Source organism: Lepisosteus oculatus, chromosome 26 (genome assembly GCF_040954835.1).
Source record: "Lepisosteus oculatus isolate fLepOcu1 chromosome 26, fLepOcu1.hap2, whole genome shotgun sequence".
Classification (NCBI taxonomy): Eukaryota; Metazoa; Chordata; class Actinopteri; order Semionotiformes; family Lepisosteidae; genus Lepisosteus; species Lepisosteus oculatus.
In genome coordinates this window covers 2286138-2304297 of record NC_090721.1, presented here as the reverse complement: position 1 = coordinate 2304297, position 18160 = coordinate 2286138, and the positions used below count along the sequence as shown (strand labels likewise).

General features: G+C 36.3%; 1 protein-coding gene across 1 annotated transcript; it reads left to right on the top strand.

Annotated features, from left to right (window-relative positions):
* Positions 1–309: 309 nt before the first annotated feature.
* Positions 310–17248, top strand: LOC107079918 (calcium-binding protein P-like). Its single transcript, XM_015367389.2, has 19 exons — positions 310–328; positions 839–906; positions 1424–1465; positions 2165–2221; positions 2568–2627; positions 3624–3680; positions 4048–4113; positions 4937–5011; positions 5999–6055; positions 7261–7320; positions 9196–9252; positions 10670–10744; positions 11049–11105; positions 11592–11660; positions 11938–11970; positions 12644–12706; positions 14489–14542; positions 14637–14708; positions 16483–17248. The coding sequence occupies exons 2-18, from the start codon at positions 853–855 to the stop codon at positions 14706–14708; spliced, it is 1008 nt and encodes a 335-aa protein (XP_015222875.1). The 5' UTR covers positions 310–328; positions 839–852; the 3' UTR covers positions 16483–17248.
* Positions 17249–18160: the final 912 nt, after the last annotated feature.

The window sequence follows — 18160 nt, the reverse complement described above, 5'->3', positions numbered from 1 at the left end:
AAGAAATAAGCAACAGCTGTCTGCATTTTATTTGCTAAAATTGTAGAACTTTAAATGCTGCTGATGATGAAACATACTCTACTGCTTGAATAAAATAAATTGTTGCTGTTAATAAGTAACAATTTTGAACAGTTTTCATATGGCTTATAAGCCATAATTAAGTGGCCACGCCAAATGTCAAAACCTCTAGTTATCTCTTAAATCTATAAGTATAGATATTTCCATGGCCAGTGTAAAAGCTGGTTGGCTGGTTTCAGATTAACACAGGGTATAAATTCGAACATTTCTAGCTATGGGATACAGTTCATGCTCTCTTGCATCGGATAAGGTAATGTGTTTTTTGACATTCCTACTAAAATTTTATTTTATTTTTCATTTTACTCAACTGGTGAGGATGATTTCCTACACCTAGTTCATTTCTCAGGAATCAGAGTGGCTTTCAAAGATTACAGTAGCAGTAGTTTGCTTAATGTGCTTCACATACCTTGATTTGACTTTCATTTTTTATCTGAGGTCTACTACATTTCAGAATTATATTGAATATCTGATTTATGAATTACAATGGAGGTGAAATACAATAGTTATGATTCTTTGGAGCTGTTTTCTGAGACTTCACTCTATATTTAAGCTTACATTAGTTCCTGAAGGCAGATACTGTATATAGGATATGCAGAGGGAGGTAACGAGTATACATTTGCTTTTCCTTGATAATTGTCATTTTTTGACAAAAACATTTGAAGTTTCTTATGGAACTTAAGAAAAAACTTTAAGCATCTGAGCCAGCTTTATTTTTTTATTTAACTACATAAAATGAAGTTTTTTTTCTTTTTATTCCCAGACTTTCATTCCAAAATGAAGATGCTTATTTTATTCACCTGCCTTCTTGGCTTAAGCCTTCAAGCACCTGTAAGTATTTACAGTACATTTGAGGCTTGAGACTAGATCTTTTTCTCTAGAAAATTTCATAATTAATGAAAATGATTGCTGCATGCCAAATAAGGATAATATACTGATATTTAATACTTTTGTTTTATGTCCACCTTAATGTAAAAGGTTATTTAACTAACTTGCCATTCAGACATTCCAGTTCATAAAGTTCATTTTCAGTGAAAGGCAAACATACACTTTTAAAATATTGCCCTGCAGAAGAGTTTAAGGAGAAACAATGAGTAAATATGTCAGTGTAGTACAGGCCAAAAAGCATGTCTGTTCTTCAGAATATTACAGTATATCATGCTGACAGACATGCCCACTAGTATCCCTTGTCATTATCTTTTAGCTACTATTTTGGCAGAATAATTAAAATTGCTTAAGGACACAAACAGTACAGATGTTGTCATTTTCTAGCTCAGCTTTTTTCTTGCTAAAAAGTCTTGCTCGTTCTACAGTCACAGTGGGTGAATTTCCTATTTCATGTTTACAGGCACCTCAGCAACAAGGGGCTGGCCCTGCCAGTATAGAAATAGTAAGTGTTTCTTTGGGCATTTTCAGCTCTTTAAAATGGCAAATTCTGCTTTGGAGATGGGTTAAACCACATTACAAACTATAAGTTAATCATGGCTTGTTATTGCAGCAAATTGTTTTAGTTGACTAAGTTGATAAAACAAATCCACACTGACAGAAAGTTCCTAAAGCTGCTGTATTTATTGCACCTGCTTATAAAATCTGCTATTATAACTTATAAAGGGGCTCCAGGTGAGTTCAGTTTTGACTTGAGTGAATTATCTTTCAAACAGTTACAGTGTAAGCGGAGCATTTTTGTGTGTCAGTATCTCTCTGTCTACTCAGTTTTCACTCTTGGTAGCAGTACGAAAAGAAAACACTAAATCTGGCATATGTGACTAAAATTTATAAATATAAAAAAAGAACCTTGATCAAAACATGAAAATATTTTAGTTGGTAAGTAGACTTACCAAGTGTTGGCAGAATTCCCTATAATGACTTGCTAAATTCCCTACTGTATATTAATGACTTATCTCCATAATTCCACAGACATTTCTGTATAATGTGTACCCCCTGGAATACCTGTAGTCTCAGGCCTGACATATTGCTTTACAAGATTAGTTCTGCAAAATATACAAAATGAAATAAAAACAATCAAAGAAATGTCGGACCAGCATAATGCAGAGAACAAAGTGATTACAGTGAGATTTCTTTGTTTCAGTTTCTCCCATATGGAATCCATGGTCAAGCATTTGCTAGCCCACAGCATCCTGGAATAGTGAGTGGAATATATATATATACTGTATATACCTGATCAACTCGAAAGATAAAGTGTTGATAAATAACAATCAAGCGGCAAACAGCTCTAACATGAATGGAAGAGAACAGCAGAAAAATCTTTAAATTCATGCTAAATCTTATAATGTAGTATAGAATTAACACTAATTTTGGCAAAATACTGTAAGTGAAACCTAGTAAAATGGCATGGAACTGAAATGTTAGCTCCTCTATTGAATGTCATTTGATGACTGAATACTGCCATAATATTTGTTTATAATCTTTAGTACTAGGAGGGGATGTGAACTCAAAAGCCTGAAATCTAATTTCCTTTTTTCACCCTTTAGCAACTCAATCCATCATCCCCCCAGCAAAATGGACTTCCAGGACACGCCAGCATAGAATTTGTAAGCTTCTGATCTTTAATCCTCACATCACACACAACACAAATAATTTTAGAAATTTGTAGATTTATTATTCATTTTCCATGTTATCAGGAGTTGATCATGGTGATGACTCTTCTCAAAAGAAATAATTGAACACAAGGGCCACATTTCACATTTAAAATTGGAAAGGCGTTCAATATAAAGGAAATTACTTGAGAGTTTCAAATTGCTAGTAAACAGATGAATAGGATTACCAAGTAAGAAAGGGTGCTGGGACAGGTGATTGATTTGATAGAGGTATTTTTCAGGATCAGTTGAGACATTTTGTATAGGAAATAGAACATTGTTTTGATTACTTGTGGCCTAAAGCTTTCATAGATTTTCAGCTTTTACAGAAGGGATCAATATAAAATATTTTTGGAGAAACTTACATCTTAGAAAATACTATTTTTTTCTAAGATGGAAGTTTTGATTCTTACAGAATTTTGGGGTTTCCCAGATGAATAGCACTTACAGTAGGTGGGATGATTGAGACATTTTTGTCACAATCCACATAGCAAATCTACATTAAAACTGGCAAGAAATTTGTAATAGATTCTGAATATCTCAAACATTTTTTGCATTTCAGATGGCAAGTATCAGATAATGGGCACTATCAACCCCAATTTCAGCAGCGGTTACTGATTGCACTATGTTTTTTTTAAATGTTATCAAAAACATGAGAAGGGAACAGCAGATTTTATCATGCAAGTGCATGTTACTGATACTTTAATATTACTTTAATATTATTTTAATAATAAATCTACAGTCATTTTAACAAATAGAAAACAAAAAGTTTGATAATTATTTTTACAATGATGATTAACATGCCCTAAGAAACAAGAGTTGTTGCAAATAGAAGAAAATAAACAAATACAGAAAGACATCATTAGCTTTTTAGGCTGAGTGTGATCAACTGCTAGGTTCATGTAAAATACGCAGGTGTGAGAGAACGTTCCGATCTAATTCTTTTTCCAGCTGGTGCCTTATGGATTCCCCACCCAGCAATCTGGCGTCCCGACACAGCTGGGACAAGTAAGTTCACAAATGCTGCTTTCCTGCTGTTTAACACTGAAATGTGGTTTTGCTTTAGAGTAGTAAGTAGAAATATATATTCAATGTACAACATATAGTAGGAATATATTGTAGTTCATGTACAGTAGCATAATTTTAAATATTATTGGAGATCAGATACAGGACACACTGCTTCTAGCATGTGCACAAAGCCTAACAGATTAAGCAAAAGGCTATAAAACATATTTTCAAAGGAAGAGGGCAGATGCCTCTCTGCAGGAGTTTTTCCACCTCAATGTAATCAATAAACTTGCATCTCAGATTCTGTTTATTAGATCAGGACATGTCATAAGTGTTGGTAGTATGGATATCCTCTTCTTTATTCTAGATGTTTCCTCAAGGATATGTAAAACAAAAGAAGCTGCAGGCACCTGGCAAAGCAAGCAATGAGGCTGTAAGCTGTTTTCTTAATTTTTTTGTAATATTCTGTTTCTTTCTCCTCCACTGGTTTCAAAGCAGGAGAGGCACACATTACCAGACTACAGCCCATATGCTTCCAACAGAAGCACACGTCTCAGGGCTGCCTCTGTGCATAGGAAATTGATTTCAGCTTTATCACAGTAGTGCAAGAAATATTAGCATATATTGTTTATTTTTTTATCCTGTGTTAATATTTTTCAGTGAGGGAGAACATAATCTGATACAAGCATGAAGTGTTTTTTTGATGTTTGAATCCAAATATTTGTGATGCAATTACGAAAGAGCTTCAGTTCTGCCCAAGGGCACACAGTACATGAGATTGCTTGTCAGTTGAAGTAACCTGAAGGATTGAGTGAAGGGAAAGAAAGTTGAGGGGGAGCTTTTGATTGACTCAACTAGAACTCAGACATGAACTCGGGTTCAAGCGTGAGTCATGTAACTACAGTAGCTGTAACTCTGAAAGGGTTCCCAATTTGTGATACATGTTTGGCAGAATCCCACCACAAGAATCAATATTAGTTAGATAGGATTCTTTTACTTCTATCTACCACACTTTCCCATTCTTTAGGAAGAGTACTACTGTAGAGCCAAGAAGCAATTGTTGATTACAAATATGGTATAAAATACAAAGAATGTTCAAATATATGATAAAAATGTATTCAAACAGTAAGGCAACAGAGCCTCACTGACCATCAAGGCAGTCATGCTTCCTGAAGATAACAACCAAATCTGAGCAACAGCCAATTGTGTGTTCAACACAGAGCAGTAGCTAATGTTATTCCTTGTGTCTTTTACAGCACAACAGCCCAGATCCTGCTGCGCAAGATACAGCCCAACAGCCAGCCGAGAACGGGCCTGCTAGCATTGAAATAGTAAGCATTTTATATTCTCTCCTCTGGAAAAATTCATTGTGAGCAGTATGGTCAGCATTACTGGCTCACAGCTCTCGGGTCCTGAATCTGATTCTGTCCAGGGTGTCACCCGTATGGACTTTGCACTATCTCCTTTTGCCTGTGAGGGTTGTCCCCGGGTACTCTAAGTTCCCTCTACATACTCTATCAAAGACATAATGGCTCGGTTTACTTGAGTCCCTGTGTGCTTGTGTCCATGCATGTGTCCTGGTGACTGGGGTCTTGTCCAGGGTTTAGTCCTGTCTTGTGCTTTGTTATTCCACAATTAGATCAGGGCTGTTGCCAGGAATAGTGGCAAATTACTATTCACTGAGACCTATAGAATATTATTTATTTTCATTAAACAAAAAGAAACCTTTAAGAAACATTTTGAAAATTATTGCCTTGACTTGTCAAACCTCAAGTCATTGTGACATTTTTTTTTCCCCGTCAAATAACAACACAATTTTCTTGACGGAAAAGGTACCCGATGATTTTAATAGGTGTTACTAAAGCTTTCCAGACTGTCATTCAACCTGTTTATTTACATTGGACGTTTCTGCAAATTATAAAAATGTATCATATTATTTATTACATTATTTATTTTAAACCTACTCATCAAGTTATTCTTATGTGACTAAGTGTATCCTTCCTAATACCTTAGAAATGAATAAAAAAACATTTTGGCTAAACTAATTACATTCTTGGAACAGTGACAGGAAACATTCCTCACATGTATTTCTTTGAGCCTCATGAAACAGACTCTCATTGTTGTTAGTTGAGTTATAGTAGCCATGTCAATGGATGCCATTTCCTGATCTTAAGGATTTCATTGGTGAATTTTGATGATTCAAGGTTTGGTAAAAGCCTCAAGGTTTCATTTTTTAAATATGTTTCAGCTTCTTTAATTTATTACAGAACTATAGAACTACCGAAGTATAGTACAGCATTTGTTTTTCTGTCACACAGCTCATGCCTTACGGCTTTCAAGGACAACAGTTCCCCATGCCACAGATGCCAATTTCAGTGAGTATTCATTCCTGTTATTTGAAAATATCAACTCAGTGTGACGGTAATAGTGGTACACATACTGTACTATAATGTCTTTAATCCGTTAAACCATTGATAATCAATAGATGGATATACTGTATTCTATGGGAGCTATCGAAGTGTGTCAATTAGCACAGCTACTCCACAGCTCCATATTGATTCCACATTGGGGTGCCTTCAATATGAATTATGTTTGTGTGGATTTCCTTTAGGTGCTCTGAGACAAGTTGGTAGGCTGACTGGCTATAGTAAATTTCCCTTTCCAAAAGGAACAGGAGGCTGGTCCCTTCCTCATGAATTCCCCCTGTCAGGACTAGCTCCGTTAAAAATATAAACAGAGAGCTAAACCCCAGCTTAGTTTGGATATTAGATATGGATCAAGTGAAGAACAAGAATTATGTTGGTATATGTTGGTATTATGTTAAGTATGTTGGTAAAGGAATTCCAAACATGCGGGTCAAAACCACACTGCTGCCAGGACTATACAGGAATTGGAATTCAGTTGAAAGAAAAAATGCACCAACTGAAAGTGATTTTAAAAAGATGTACGTTATTTACCACTTCATTTACATAACGGTTTCCAGTGAGCAGCAATGCCAATAAATATCTTATACATCATCAGTATTAGCCGCAATCATTACTTAAAATAAACTGCCTTTACGAACAATGCAATGTTAACTGTGACAAGCTTTGCTGCTTGCACTTCAGAAATGTATTCACTTTTCAATGTGTTTGAAAAAGCCTTTACAGTATGTTCTAGAAAAGCGCAGCAAAAGTTTAATATAGCTATTACCTTTGCGGAGTTATTAGAACCACTGTCAAGTAATCAGTAAATTGAAAGCAAACAAACATTATACAAAACTAACAGACTATGAACAAAGAGCTCCATACAAAGTCAATTTCAAGAAGGCTTTATAGAGAGCTCATAAATCTATATGAAGCATAATAAAACAAAAATCTAATCAAGGCTACAGTACAAGAAAAGCAATAAAAATGCAGATTTATCAGAAGCAGAAGGAGAGCGTGCACATCATGCTCAAAGGCTGATACTCAATACATATCGAAAACAAATACTTTAACTTTTAACTATTATTTTAAACAAGCTCCCATCTAAGCATTACTGAAATGCATGTTATAAGGGAAGGCATTCATGCTCCATTTAGTATTTTCTTCACACACAGAACCACCCAGCAGGAGCCCACCCTTCACCTCAGCTCCCAGGCCATGTGAGCATTGAGATGGTAAGTCCCCTTTTTAGGAACCGTGTTTTTCATCACCCAGTTCGGAAAGTGACAGAGGGCCATCAAGCTGGCCAGCAGAGTACAGTAAAAGCCATATGGAAAAGTAGAAGTTAAAAACAGGCTGTGGATGGTTTTATGATGCTGAGACCATTGCAAAAGTGAATTTATCTAGAAAATGTTAAGGAATTGTTAGGGTTAGGAGTGAATTGCACATTTTCACCTTTTTATGGTTGTTCCAGTGAGGGGTACAGATTGAAATGTTAGGAGTAACGGCATCCAAAGCTCTTTAGAATTGTGGTATACTGTGGGCAAATTAAGTTTAGTAAAGCACAGTAAAATTGACAGCAAAGCTAACAGGCGTACGGTAATGCAGGATTCAAACCATGGCAAAGTTAAGTTAATGCAAGGTTTAATTGTAGAAATACCTTTTTTTCCATTTCAATGGGTAGCATTGCGTTGACCCACTGTTCTTCAGTGCTTAGCCCTATGTACAATATTGTTATAACATACATTGCTCATGTTCCTGCAGTTTTTTAGAGGAGATACTGTAGCAAACATGAAATAAGAAAAAGGGTGTTAAAATATTGGATGTTGCTGAGAATGTAGTGTAAGATTGTTATTTATTTTCTGTCGGCGGACAACTGGTGCTACAGTATCACAAGAAACCTTTTTAAAATAATAATTAATACAAATGGTATTTTTATAGTTCTGGAATTCATAGATGCCAGATTTACAATCAGTTATTGAAACTCTCAAAGTCACTATACAGAATACACTATATTCACAAATCCTTTAACATTCTCTTAAATTTCAAACCAACATGTAAAAGTAGTAGAAAAAAGTGTAAAAGTGGTTGTAGAAAACATTATGACTTTTAATTCTTAATGCATGGAATACACATCAAAGCTGTGCATGATAAGCAAAGATCTTTAAAAATTAAAGATCGGGGACATAATTATTTAGTGTTCTGGAAATTACATACTCTTACAACTCTGAAATGAAGCCCCATTCATATCATAACATTTTGTTAGTTTCTAATGCAACAGTAAATGGATTATCTGTAACATCCAAACATGTCATCCATACCAAGACAAACCTTTTCTAAAGGTTAACTGAGCTCTGCAAGATTTGAGTATCATGATCTGTCTTTTTTCCTAAATTAAAATTTAACAGACATAAGAAGTATGAATCTGGAAAATAGCATAAAAGTACAAAAAACAACATGTCAAAATCTATATTGCTTCATTGACCCTGATGTCAAGTCAGATATTTGCAAATATTGTAACCAAAACAAAACTTGATTTGAATCCAGTGGGAAAATAACAGAACTAGGGGATGCAAACAGTATCAGCTGTAGAGTTAATCTTTTTTTCCAAAGAAGATTGTATTTTTTTATTCTATTAAGATTAATTAATATATTTTGTATGTTGTGCCTATTATTTGTCTCCCTACTATTTATATGTAAATTTCTATTTGACATAGTAACAAATACTGTAGCTATGCCAAAGAACTTCTAAAGCTGACTGAGTGGAAGTACTATGGGGGCATATTGCTTACTGCAATGCATGTAAGCCCAGCCTTCCCAGCCTTAGAAATGTGTTGTATTTCTCAACAATCTTTTATCAGTCAATCATCTTTCATCAACCCTTCCTGAAGCACTTTTACATTTGCAAGATTGTCAAATTTAAGAAGTAGCAGTAAAAGAGAACTGATCTTTTAAAAGGTGTGATGCACAACATGCAAGAATATAATATGAAAAGCTCCCAGTGGGCTATTTGCCATGCACATAACAAAGCAAAGCGGAATAAGAGAATCAGTAGTGCCAGACTGGAAACTGCTTCATTGACAACAGTTTTTCTGTCTTCTCCAACACAGCTCTACCCATATTCATACCCAGGCCAAACAGCTGGATATCCTCAGCAGTATGGACCAGTAAGTCTGCAAGATCTTTTTTATTCATGATTTAAAGCTGTAATATTGTAACTGCTCTAAAAGATGAATATCACTTATGCACAACTTGACAGATGGGTAACATACAGGTGTGTTATTTGTTTGGCCAGTGGAGCCTTAGCATTATTTTTAACATGTCAGTTGAGACCTAATTCTTACTGTAGGCGAATATTGGCCAAGAGACTACCAACACTGTGACTCAGAGAACAAAGCAGTGAAATAAAGAAAATGGCAATCGAGAAATTGCAAATAATAGAACAAAACTTGGCAGTGTTTATAAATGCAAGTGCCAGACAGAAAATATTTAACCATTCAAGTGAAAATGGCCTCATACAATATATAAAGGTGGATACAGTAGGTGTCCTTTATTCTGCATATTGTTTCAGTTACTGACAGAAGAAAATTAAAATCTCTTATAATCAGGAACTTCAAAATATTGGAAGGTTTAGTGTGATAAAGGTATTGCATCTTAAATTGTAGGATGGCAGAGAACGGAAATTAATTATTAAGATAAGAAGATGTTATCTAAAAAATAAAGATCTTTAAATTAACTGAAACCACTGAAGCATCCATCTACTACGCAGGGAGGGACAAAAAATCAAAGAATAAATATTACATAGATGAGTGTGAAAGAGGGCACCAGTAATTAATCTTATGAATTGTAGAAGACATCAAAATAACAGCTTTAAAATTCATTTGGTTAACAGCATTGTTATCCACGATGTGGAGTGTGGACAAGTGCAACATGTGTATACCAAGAGCAACACATAATATTTGCTGTGATGGAAAAACAAACAGCAATAGACCTAACTTTAGCTTGTGACTTCTAAATACTTGAAATGTAGAGCACTGTTCATCCAGATGCCTATATACATGTACTGTATGTACAACCTATGCTTTGCCCAAACGTTACCTTACATACTGTATAGTAAAATTGTAATGATCATCACTAAAGTAGAAGTTTTTTTTTAAGAGAATACATTTAGTTTTATCCAAATAAAGAAGAAAAATACTCAACTAGATGGATTTTATGAAAACCAAGCTACTGTACAACACAGTCATACCTGATGATAAAATGGGTCCAGTCGAGTATATACTGTACATGTGTCATTGGTATGAAAGGGAATACAAGTGTTACCTAATGCCTGAGCGGCAGTCTGCCTACACTTCCTGGTTATGTCACTTCTGTGTTTCATTCCTTAGTGATTAATAACAAGAGCTACACTGTAGTCTGGAAATATCAATACTAAACAAGTTGAGATTGTACCTCAGCTTGGGCCCTGAGAAGAAAAGGACAAAAGCAAAGCAAATTCTGCAGTACATCTGTCATCTTCCTAAACTTACTGCTTATCTACAGTTGAAAGTAAAATGTGAACACTTATGTGTTTTGTTCCCCTAGCAGAGTGATGCCCCGGCTGCTGCACCCCTGACTCCTCAGCATCCCGCAATGCCCCAACACGCCAGCGTAGAGCTTGTAAGATTCATCACAGCTTCCGTTGTCAAATACTGTTACAGACATTTATTGCTCGCATGATTCTTTGGGAAATGCACCATCATGACTATTACAGTACATATTGTACCAAGGAAGGCTGTTGCATTCAACTCCTGTTCTTGTCTTGACAGTCACAAGAGATACAGTATATCTCGTATGAAGTTTTGTTTCCTCTTAAATTGTCCTGCCATCTACATAGCAATAGAAAATCATTTAAAAACTGAAGAATCCCAACTCTTCCCACTGGCACTGCTGGATTTCTAACCTACATTGTTTTGTTGTGCAGTTGGTTCCATATGGATTCCCAGGCCAGCATCAGGGACATCCCCAATATCCTGGATCAGTAAGCCTTGTGCACCTTTATTTTACTCATTCACAGGCTAGCGAGTCCCATGAATTTACATCAAATTGCAGAGCGGAGGCCCTGGGTTCAGTTCCTGGGGGGGTACCCGCTTGGAGTTTGTATGTCTTCCTTGTGTTCACGTAGGTTTCCTTTGGGTGCTCTGGTTTTCTCTCAGGGTCCAAAGGTTGGCTTCTGGGAAAACTGAGTTTTTGTGTTTGTGCCTGTGTGTGCCCTGTGATGAACTGGCATCCCCTCCATGGTGTATCCTACCTTACGCCAGTTGCTTGCCAGGATAGACTCTGGCTCTCCCGTGACCCTGGATTGGATAAAGTGGTTAGGAAGTGGATGGATGCATTTGTGCATAAAGAGGTCCATAAATGCCAGCTCCACCGGCTACACCATAGCTGCTTCAGATGTAAAATGAGGCTCACTGCCCCTGTGGTAGTAGGTTTAGTCTGCCACTAAATCCATGTTTCTCCTCCTTAGATTTTTCCATCACAGGGATTTCTGAAGCACAAAATTCCTCAGCCTCCTGGTGCACGCAGTATTGAAATTGTAAGTATTTTTCATCTCTTTTTGTTTTGAATGTTTAGGGACCAATTTTCCCTGCAGGCAAGCGGTGGGCGAATTGCCCATCGAATTCATTGGCTTCATTGGTAGTAAGTTGCCCGCAGAGAAAATGTGGACCATTATACAGTACGCCATTCATCAGAGGCGAAACACTACTAACAAATTAAGAAATATCCCAATTGTTGTCAAATACCTGTAAGACACATTACACAGTGCAAACAAACCATTATATCAATCTACTAATGTACTTCTTTTTCTGTAGCTGTATCCATTTGGATTTGGATCACAGAACCCGGTAAGAGAAGACTTTCATTTGTATTTTTTTCACTTTTCTTTATATATCCAAATACTTTGCCAATGTTCCTACCTGCAAAGTGTTTGTTATTTGATAGGATTCAGGCACCACAGTGCACTACAAGAGAGTTAGCAGTAACTGGATGAGCAGCTTGTCTCTCACTGAAATCCACTGCAATCCTACAGTTGCCTGGAAGCTGGAGGATCTAATGTTTCCTACATAGAGTAGCTGGGAAAGTTATGGCTAACTAATCTTAGCCCCACCCCAATGATACTTTCATGACACAGACCTGGTGTGAGAGGCTTTGACTTGTAGATCACAAGGCTTGAGCACACTAACACTCACTATGACTTGAAGAAAGTGTCTTTCCTGTAGCAAAATCTTCCCACATATAAAGACTTGAACTTCACAACCCTCCCCCCTTGCCAAATTGCATCTCTTTCTATCCCAAACAAGCTTAATCACACCCGTGCAAGAACAAGATGTAGACAAATATCCTGAGCACCTGAAAAAAAAATCAGAAAAGTGAATTGAACCCAGGAAGCAAGAGCTGTGAGGCAGCAAAAGAAACCACCATGCCATCTTTCTACCTGAGCCATTAAAACAAACTATCCAAGCCAGATTTGGCAATAAAATGAATCTCTCTGTGTTCGCTGTGCTTTGTTTTTTGTAGATGTTGCAGTTTGGAAATGCATCACCTGTTGTGCCACAGCAGCTTGCTTCCCAAAGCCCTAAGGTAAGATGCACAAACTAAACAATCAACTAAGTTCTAATTTATCAGCAGGAAGTCATCTATGGTGTTATTAATCATGTCTTTCCTCTGTTGGGAAAGGAGAAGAGTATTATACAATTATCAGTGGGCTCTTTGTCATCTCTGCAGGAGTTCCCTTCCATTCTCAATTTCCCATCATAGTCAAATCAGCACAACTGCCAATGTAAGATAATCGGCTCCACAGTTTCTCTGCCGTTTCAGAACTACTGTCTTTTGGAGCAGAAGAACGTGAAGCAAACACTGAAAGAGTGGCGTTTCCACTTTACTCTTTCCTCTTGAATATGTTCATTTACTTCTTTGCCATTTGGGCTTGGTGACCTGCTGGGGGCAAAACCTATCCTGAATCCCATCCTTTCACCGCTTACTGTATGTCTATGATCTGTTTCCATCTATCCCAACAAGATCTCTTTAAAGCTGAAATGTAAATATTTGAAATTCAGGGGACATTCATTTTCATGAGCAGTGTGAGTGAGGCGTGGTTTGGTTGTCAGAAATTGTTTCTCTAAGCCATTTTTGATAACTAGTGCAGGAGAATGGAAATTTCATCAGGAGAGACGGCAAAATATTCCTTAGAAGAAGGTGGATGCATGTAACGAGCAATAAATAACTGTCAATTCCAAATGATAAAATGACTTTTTAACTGAAGGCTAGAAATTTAGGTCAAAATATATTCAGTCTGACAGGATTTATCCACTCATACCAAACGCTGTTATTTTTCAGTAATTTTAAAGAAACTTTTCCATCTCTTCTGTGATATTGCATTCATTGTGTGTGGCATTTTCTGATGTTTTCTGTTGAATACCTTGTTATGTGCAACAACAGGGCTGTTAGGTGAGCTCAATCTAACAACAACATTGCCCAGAATGTTTTGATAAAAACAATCATGAGAAATGTACAGGGGGAATAATCACAGCTGCACAATGCTCTCAACATTCCTGCCTTGAATATTCTTTCAGAAGTTAATGCTTGTATAACTAGACACTCTAGTTAGTGCACAGCACCAGAAGAGACATGAAACATGAGTGAAATTATATGACATTCAGAAAAAAAAACATTACAGTATATCAGTTACCCATTTAGTCACAACTGGAGATATTCAAATATCAAGTCCGGTTTAAAGCACATCTTTTATGGATTGAGTTACATTTCTGTGCAAAAGTCCTTCAGACACCTCTGAAGGTTTTTCAGCTTAAGCCTTCTCTCATGCAAAATCTGAAGGAAGATAAGAAACTAGATCCAGCTTGTCAAAGGTTTCTTATACTCTGGAGTTTGTCACAAGCTGCGCTTTTGAACAAGAAAGTGGACAAACAACTCAATCCTTCAGCCAGAAGGAATACCATTACAAATAGATTTGCTAGATTTAGTTGTATGGGTCTTGTCATGCAAGAGGACAAACTATTAAAATGTATTTTAAAACCTTGTATCATTAAAATATGAAATCTTCCAGTGTGTCAACACTGTATTCAGCCCTGTATTCAGTACTGTATAAAGCTCAGTTGGTAGCTTTTCAGTTATTGGCAAGTTTTATAAAACCTAAAAGTACAGTATTAGGAAACGTGTGTGTGCAGAAAAAAAAACATTTTCTTGTCAGATGCACTTGAATCCAGACCTTAATTCATGATCATACCTGTCTGGTCCCAGTAATTGACAGGATATTAATGATGTAGGAAAGGAATCTTATAGCAAACAAGGGCTGGCAGCCCTTCCTTCCCCTTTTTAATACTGTTTGTTGGTGTATCTCCACAGGCATTCCCTACTGCCAAACCAGTCCAAGAGGAGATCAGTCAACAAAAACCAATTGTAAGAAAGTACTAAACAGGTAGCGGTCTGGATTATGTCACACCACATTGGGAAAACTGTATTTCAACAAGATAGCATTCTTTCTATCTCACAGGAGATGCCAATCGATGGGATACTAAAGGAGGCTGAGCAAACTGTTTCACCAAGTGCCAAAACAATGGAATAGGTATTCTGCAGTTTCTTTGATTTAAGATTAACTGTAATACTGTAATAATTATAGCAATTAATATACACTATCAAAAGCAGTTTTTACCTTCACCGCATTTTAGGTTTAAATATTGCTGATATTTTTATCACTCCTTTTAGATTCTTTGCTGTTAATACAACAAAAACACTAGAGAATTAGAAAGGATACAATGCAAATTGATATTAGCTTATTAAAAAGGTAAACTACAGGAGCTGTTAACAATACGGGGAACTCATCCAGTCAAGTTCTAAAGAATCTCAGGGAATAATGTTCAACAGTAAAGAAAGGAAGTGGGTTTTATTAATGAAATTCACAACTGTGAGCAGAGTAGCTTCCAATTTTCATTATTAATGCATGTGCTCATAATTCCCACATGTGCCCTCATATTGTAGTTTCACTGTTGCAGCATCAAACAAAAGAGTAAAAAAAAAAACATGCAGAACTCAAATTAAGGCAATGAAATTCTTATATAAAAATGAAGCAGTCTTACATCTAGTCTATGACCTTTGTAGTAAGCCTTTGGTAGCTGACAAATTTGTAGCCTTCAGATAATACCACAGCTACTGCATAAAAAAGGTGTAATTGAACACTGAAACTCAATCTCTCTTGCAACAAGAAACAGATTTTTTCCCAGGGATCAGCAAAGTTCTTTTTTGTAGAGCCTTCATCCCAGAGTTGGTACAGTTATCTCAAAAACAGAAAAAAAGATCTTCATGGACCTTTGGTGCATAGGAGGCACAATTTAAGTATTCCTCAAGATCTACATTCTAGCATTTTATAATGAGTAGAGACTGAAATGTTTTCCCTACAAACGTCCTGAAGTCAGTAGTTCACAGAAAAGTATTCAAATGGAAGTTTCAATATTTTATATGCAGAGCCAAGAGAAACCATAATCAAAACAAATACCCATAATCTTTGATGGCATTTGTTTAGAATTTAAAAATGCTTGCAGAGGCACTTGGAAACCCATGAAAAATGAACAACACATTTAGAAAAATAGACAATGTTGTTCCAAGGTTTTAGAAGATAATTCACTTCATCTTTATTTGCATCAACCTCTTTGCAGTTTTATGGTACTGTTCACTGATAGAACAAAGAGGATATAGTCCTGTAAATTCTTAAAGGATGTTTTAAAGAAAATACTATTTTAAACCATTTAGCAAACACTTGGAGATACTCATATAAATGATGCCGTAGCCAAGCCACAACATATGTACTGTGTAGTGGTTTTTCATTTTCTCTCTTGCAAGATGCATTTCAAGCAAGAGTCAAACGTGACTGCGTTGTTAAAGTTTTATTATGTGACATTCCATTAATTAATTAAGGAGATACACTGTATTTCAGCTTAATGGGGAAGGTATGTGTGTGTGATGATGAGGAGGGGAGAGTAGTGTTAATCCTTTTCATGCAGTCAGACACATGGCACATGCCCAGGTGATGAGAAATAATATAATAGTGTTATTTACACAATAAACTATGAATCTTTGTATGATTAAAAAAATACAAAATTAAATAAAATGTATGAAGGTGAAACAAACATAGATGTAATGGTTCCCACAGTACTTCCTGCATTACTGCAGTTACATTTTTAAAAGCATTGCTTAAAGTTTGATAATACTTTTCCATGTCATGACCTAATTGAAAAAGAGGGCTTTTTTGTGAAACTATAGGAATTCTCAGACTCCGACTGCTGGGCTGTTATTTCTCACAACACAGTGCTGTTCTTTTATGTTCAACATTTTTTCTTTTGCAGACGAAATCTTCATTGAAATCACAGCAACCTGCCAATGGCCTGTTTCCATGACACTCCACATTTCCAGTAAAATATTTATATAAACGTGCAAAAAAAAACAATAAAAAAGATATAGAACACATCTTTTAGGTTGTACTGAGAACAAAATAAAAAAAAAAACATACACACTTAGGTATTTTGGACTTTAGAAATTCAGCAGAAGGTTGTATAACCTAATTCATTGCTAAAGCCACAAGTCTCTACTCATATTAACTTTTCAGAAGCAGTAAGTTATATTTCCTTCAGTTTGCTGTCATAAAACAAGCAAAACTACAGGTTCAGTGTCAGAAAAAAAGTACACATGCCCAGTGATACTTACTGAATTGTCTGGCAGCATTCAATGATTTTACATGCAATACATCCTTATTTTGATTGATTTATATTGGCATTGTGAGCTATTGAGTGCTATTTGGATATTTTTTAGAGTGGCTTTGAAATTTGTTTTCACTTTTCAACATAGATAGTCTACTTGAGAACAAACTGTTTCTCAATTTTATGTGGTATACCTGTGAGTAGTTATAAATAGCCATTAATCATTAAATGTGGCCAACAAATTGTTTTGCTTTGTTTTGCTGGAACAAGCACACTATGTTTACTGTTTGAGAGTTTTATCTTTTAAATGGATGATCAATTTAATGTAGAAATAAAGGTTCCCTCTAATTTAAGAACTGTAGCCGCCTTTTTATTTAATCTTAAGGATTTGTTTCCCAAGCTTTGGAGCTGCTGTTTCACACAATGTGTCATTAAAGATTTTTTTGAAGATTGATTACTTTATGTGCTTCAGTGAAGGTCTGCATGCTTTTAAATCAAAACACATCAATCTGAGAGATATAAACTCGCAGGGCCTTATTATAGCTTGAAAAGAATAAAACAGTTGATTGTTCATTAAAGATGGTTTTATTAGAAAAAGACAGTATACAGGTAATAATAAGGCCGCAGGTCTCAATAGGAACATGAAGTCATAGCCACCACCCACATCAGTCAGTAAGAATGCTAATATTAAACATTTTTACAGTAATACCAGAAACAGGAGCTCTATTTGAGTGAATGACTTGAATTTACATAGTATTTATTATAGGAAGACAGTGAAACTTTGACACAAGAGAACCACTGTTTTTTTTATGAAACAACACTCTTGGCACAGTCAGATATAGTGAAACCATACAGTGATAAATGACACAGATATCCCCAATGCGTTACCTAAGATCACCTCCAATTCAGCCGGAGATGGTTTTGCAGTTGTTTTTGCCAAAGACAATCTCACAGGGGTGGCACAGGGGATAGCGTTGCTGCCTCCCAGCACTAGGGCCCTCAGTTCAGTTCCAGGGGTGCTACAGTATCCGCATGGAGTTAGTATGTTCTCCCCATGTTTGTGTGGGCTTCCTTTGCGTTCCCTGGTTTCCTCCAACAGTCCAAAAACTTGTAGGTTAATTGGCTTCTGGAAAAACTGGCCCTAGGTGTGAGAGGGTGTTTGTCTGCCTGATAGACTAGCATCCTGTCCAGGATGTACACCACTTTGTGCCTGTTTCTTGCTGGGTTAGGGTCTGGCGGCCCTGAATTGGAAGAAGTGGTTATACGATGGATGGACACAATATTAGAATTTTGCTCCCAAGGTGGTGCTGGGCAGGGACATAATTCA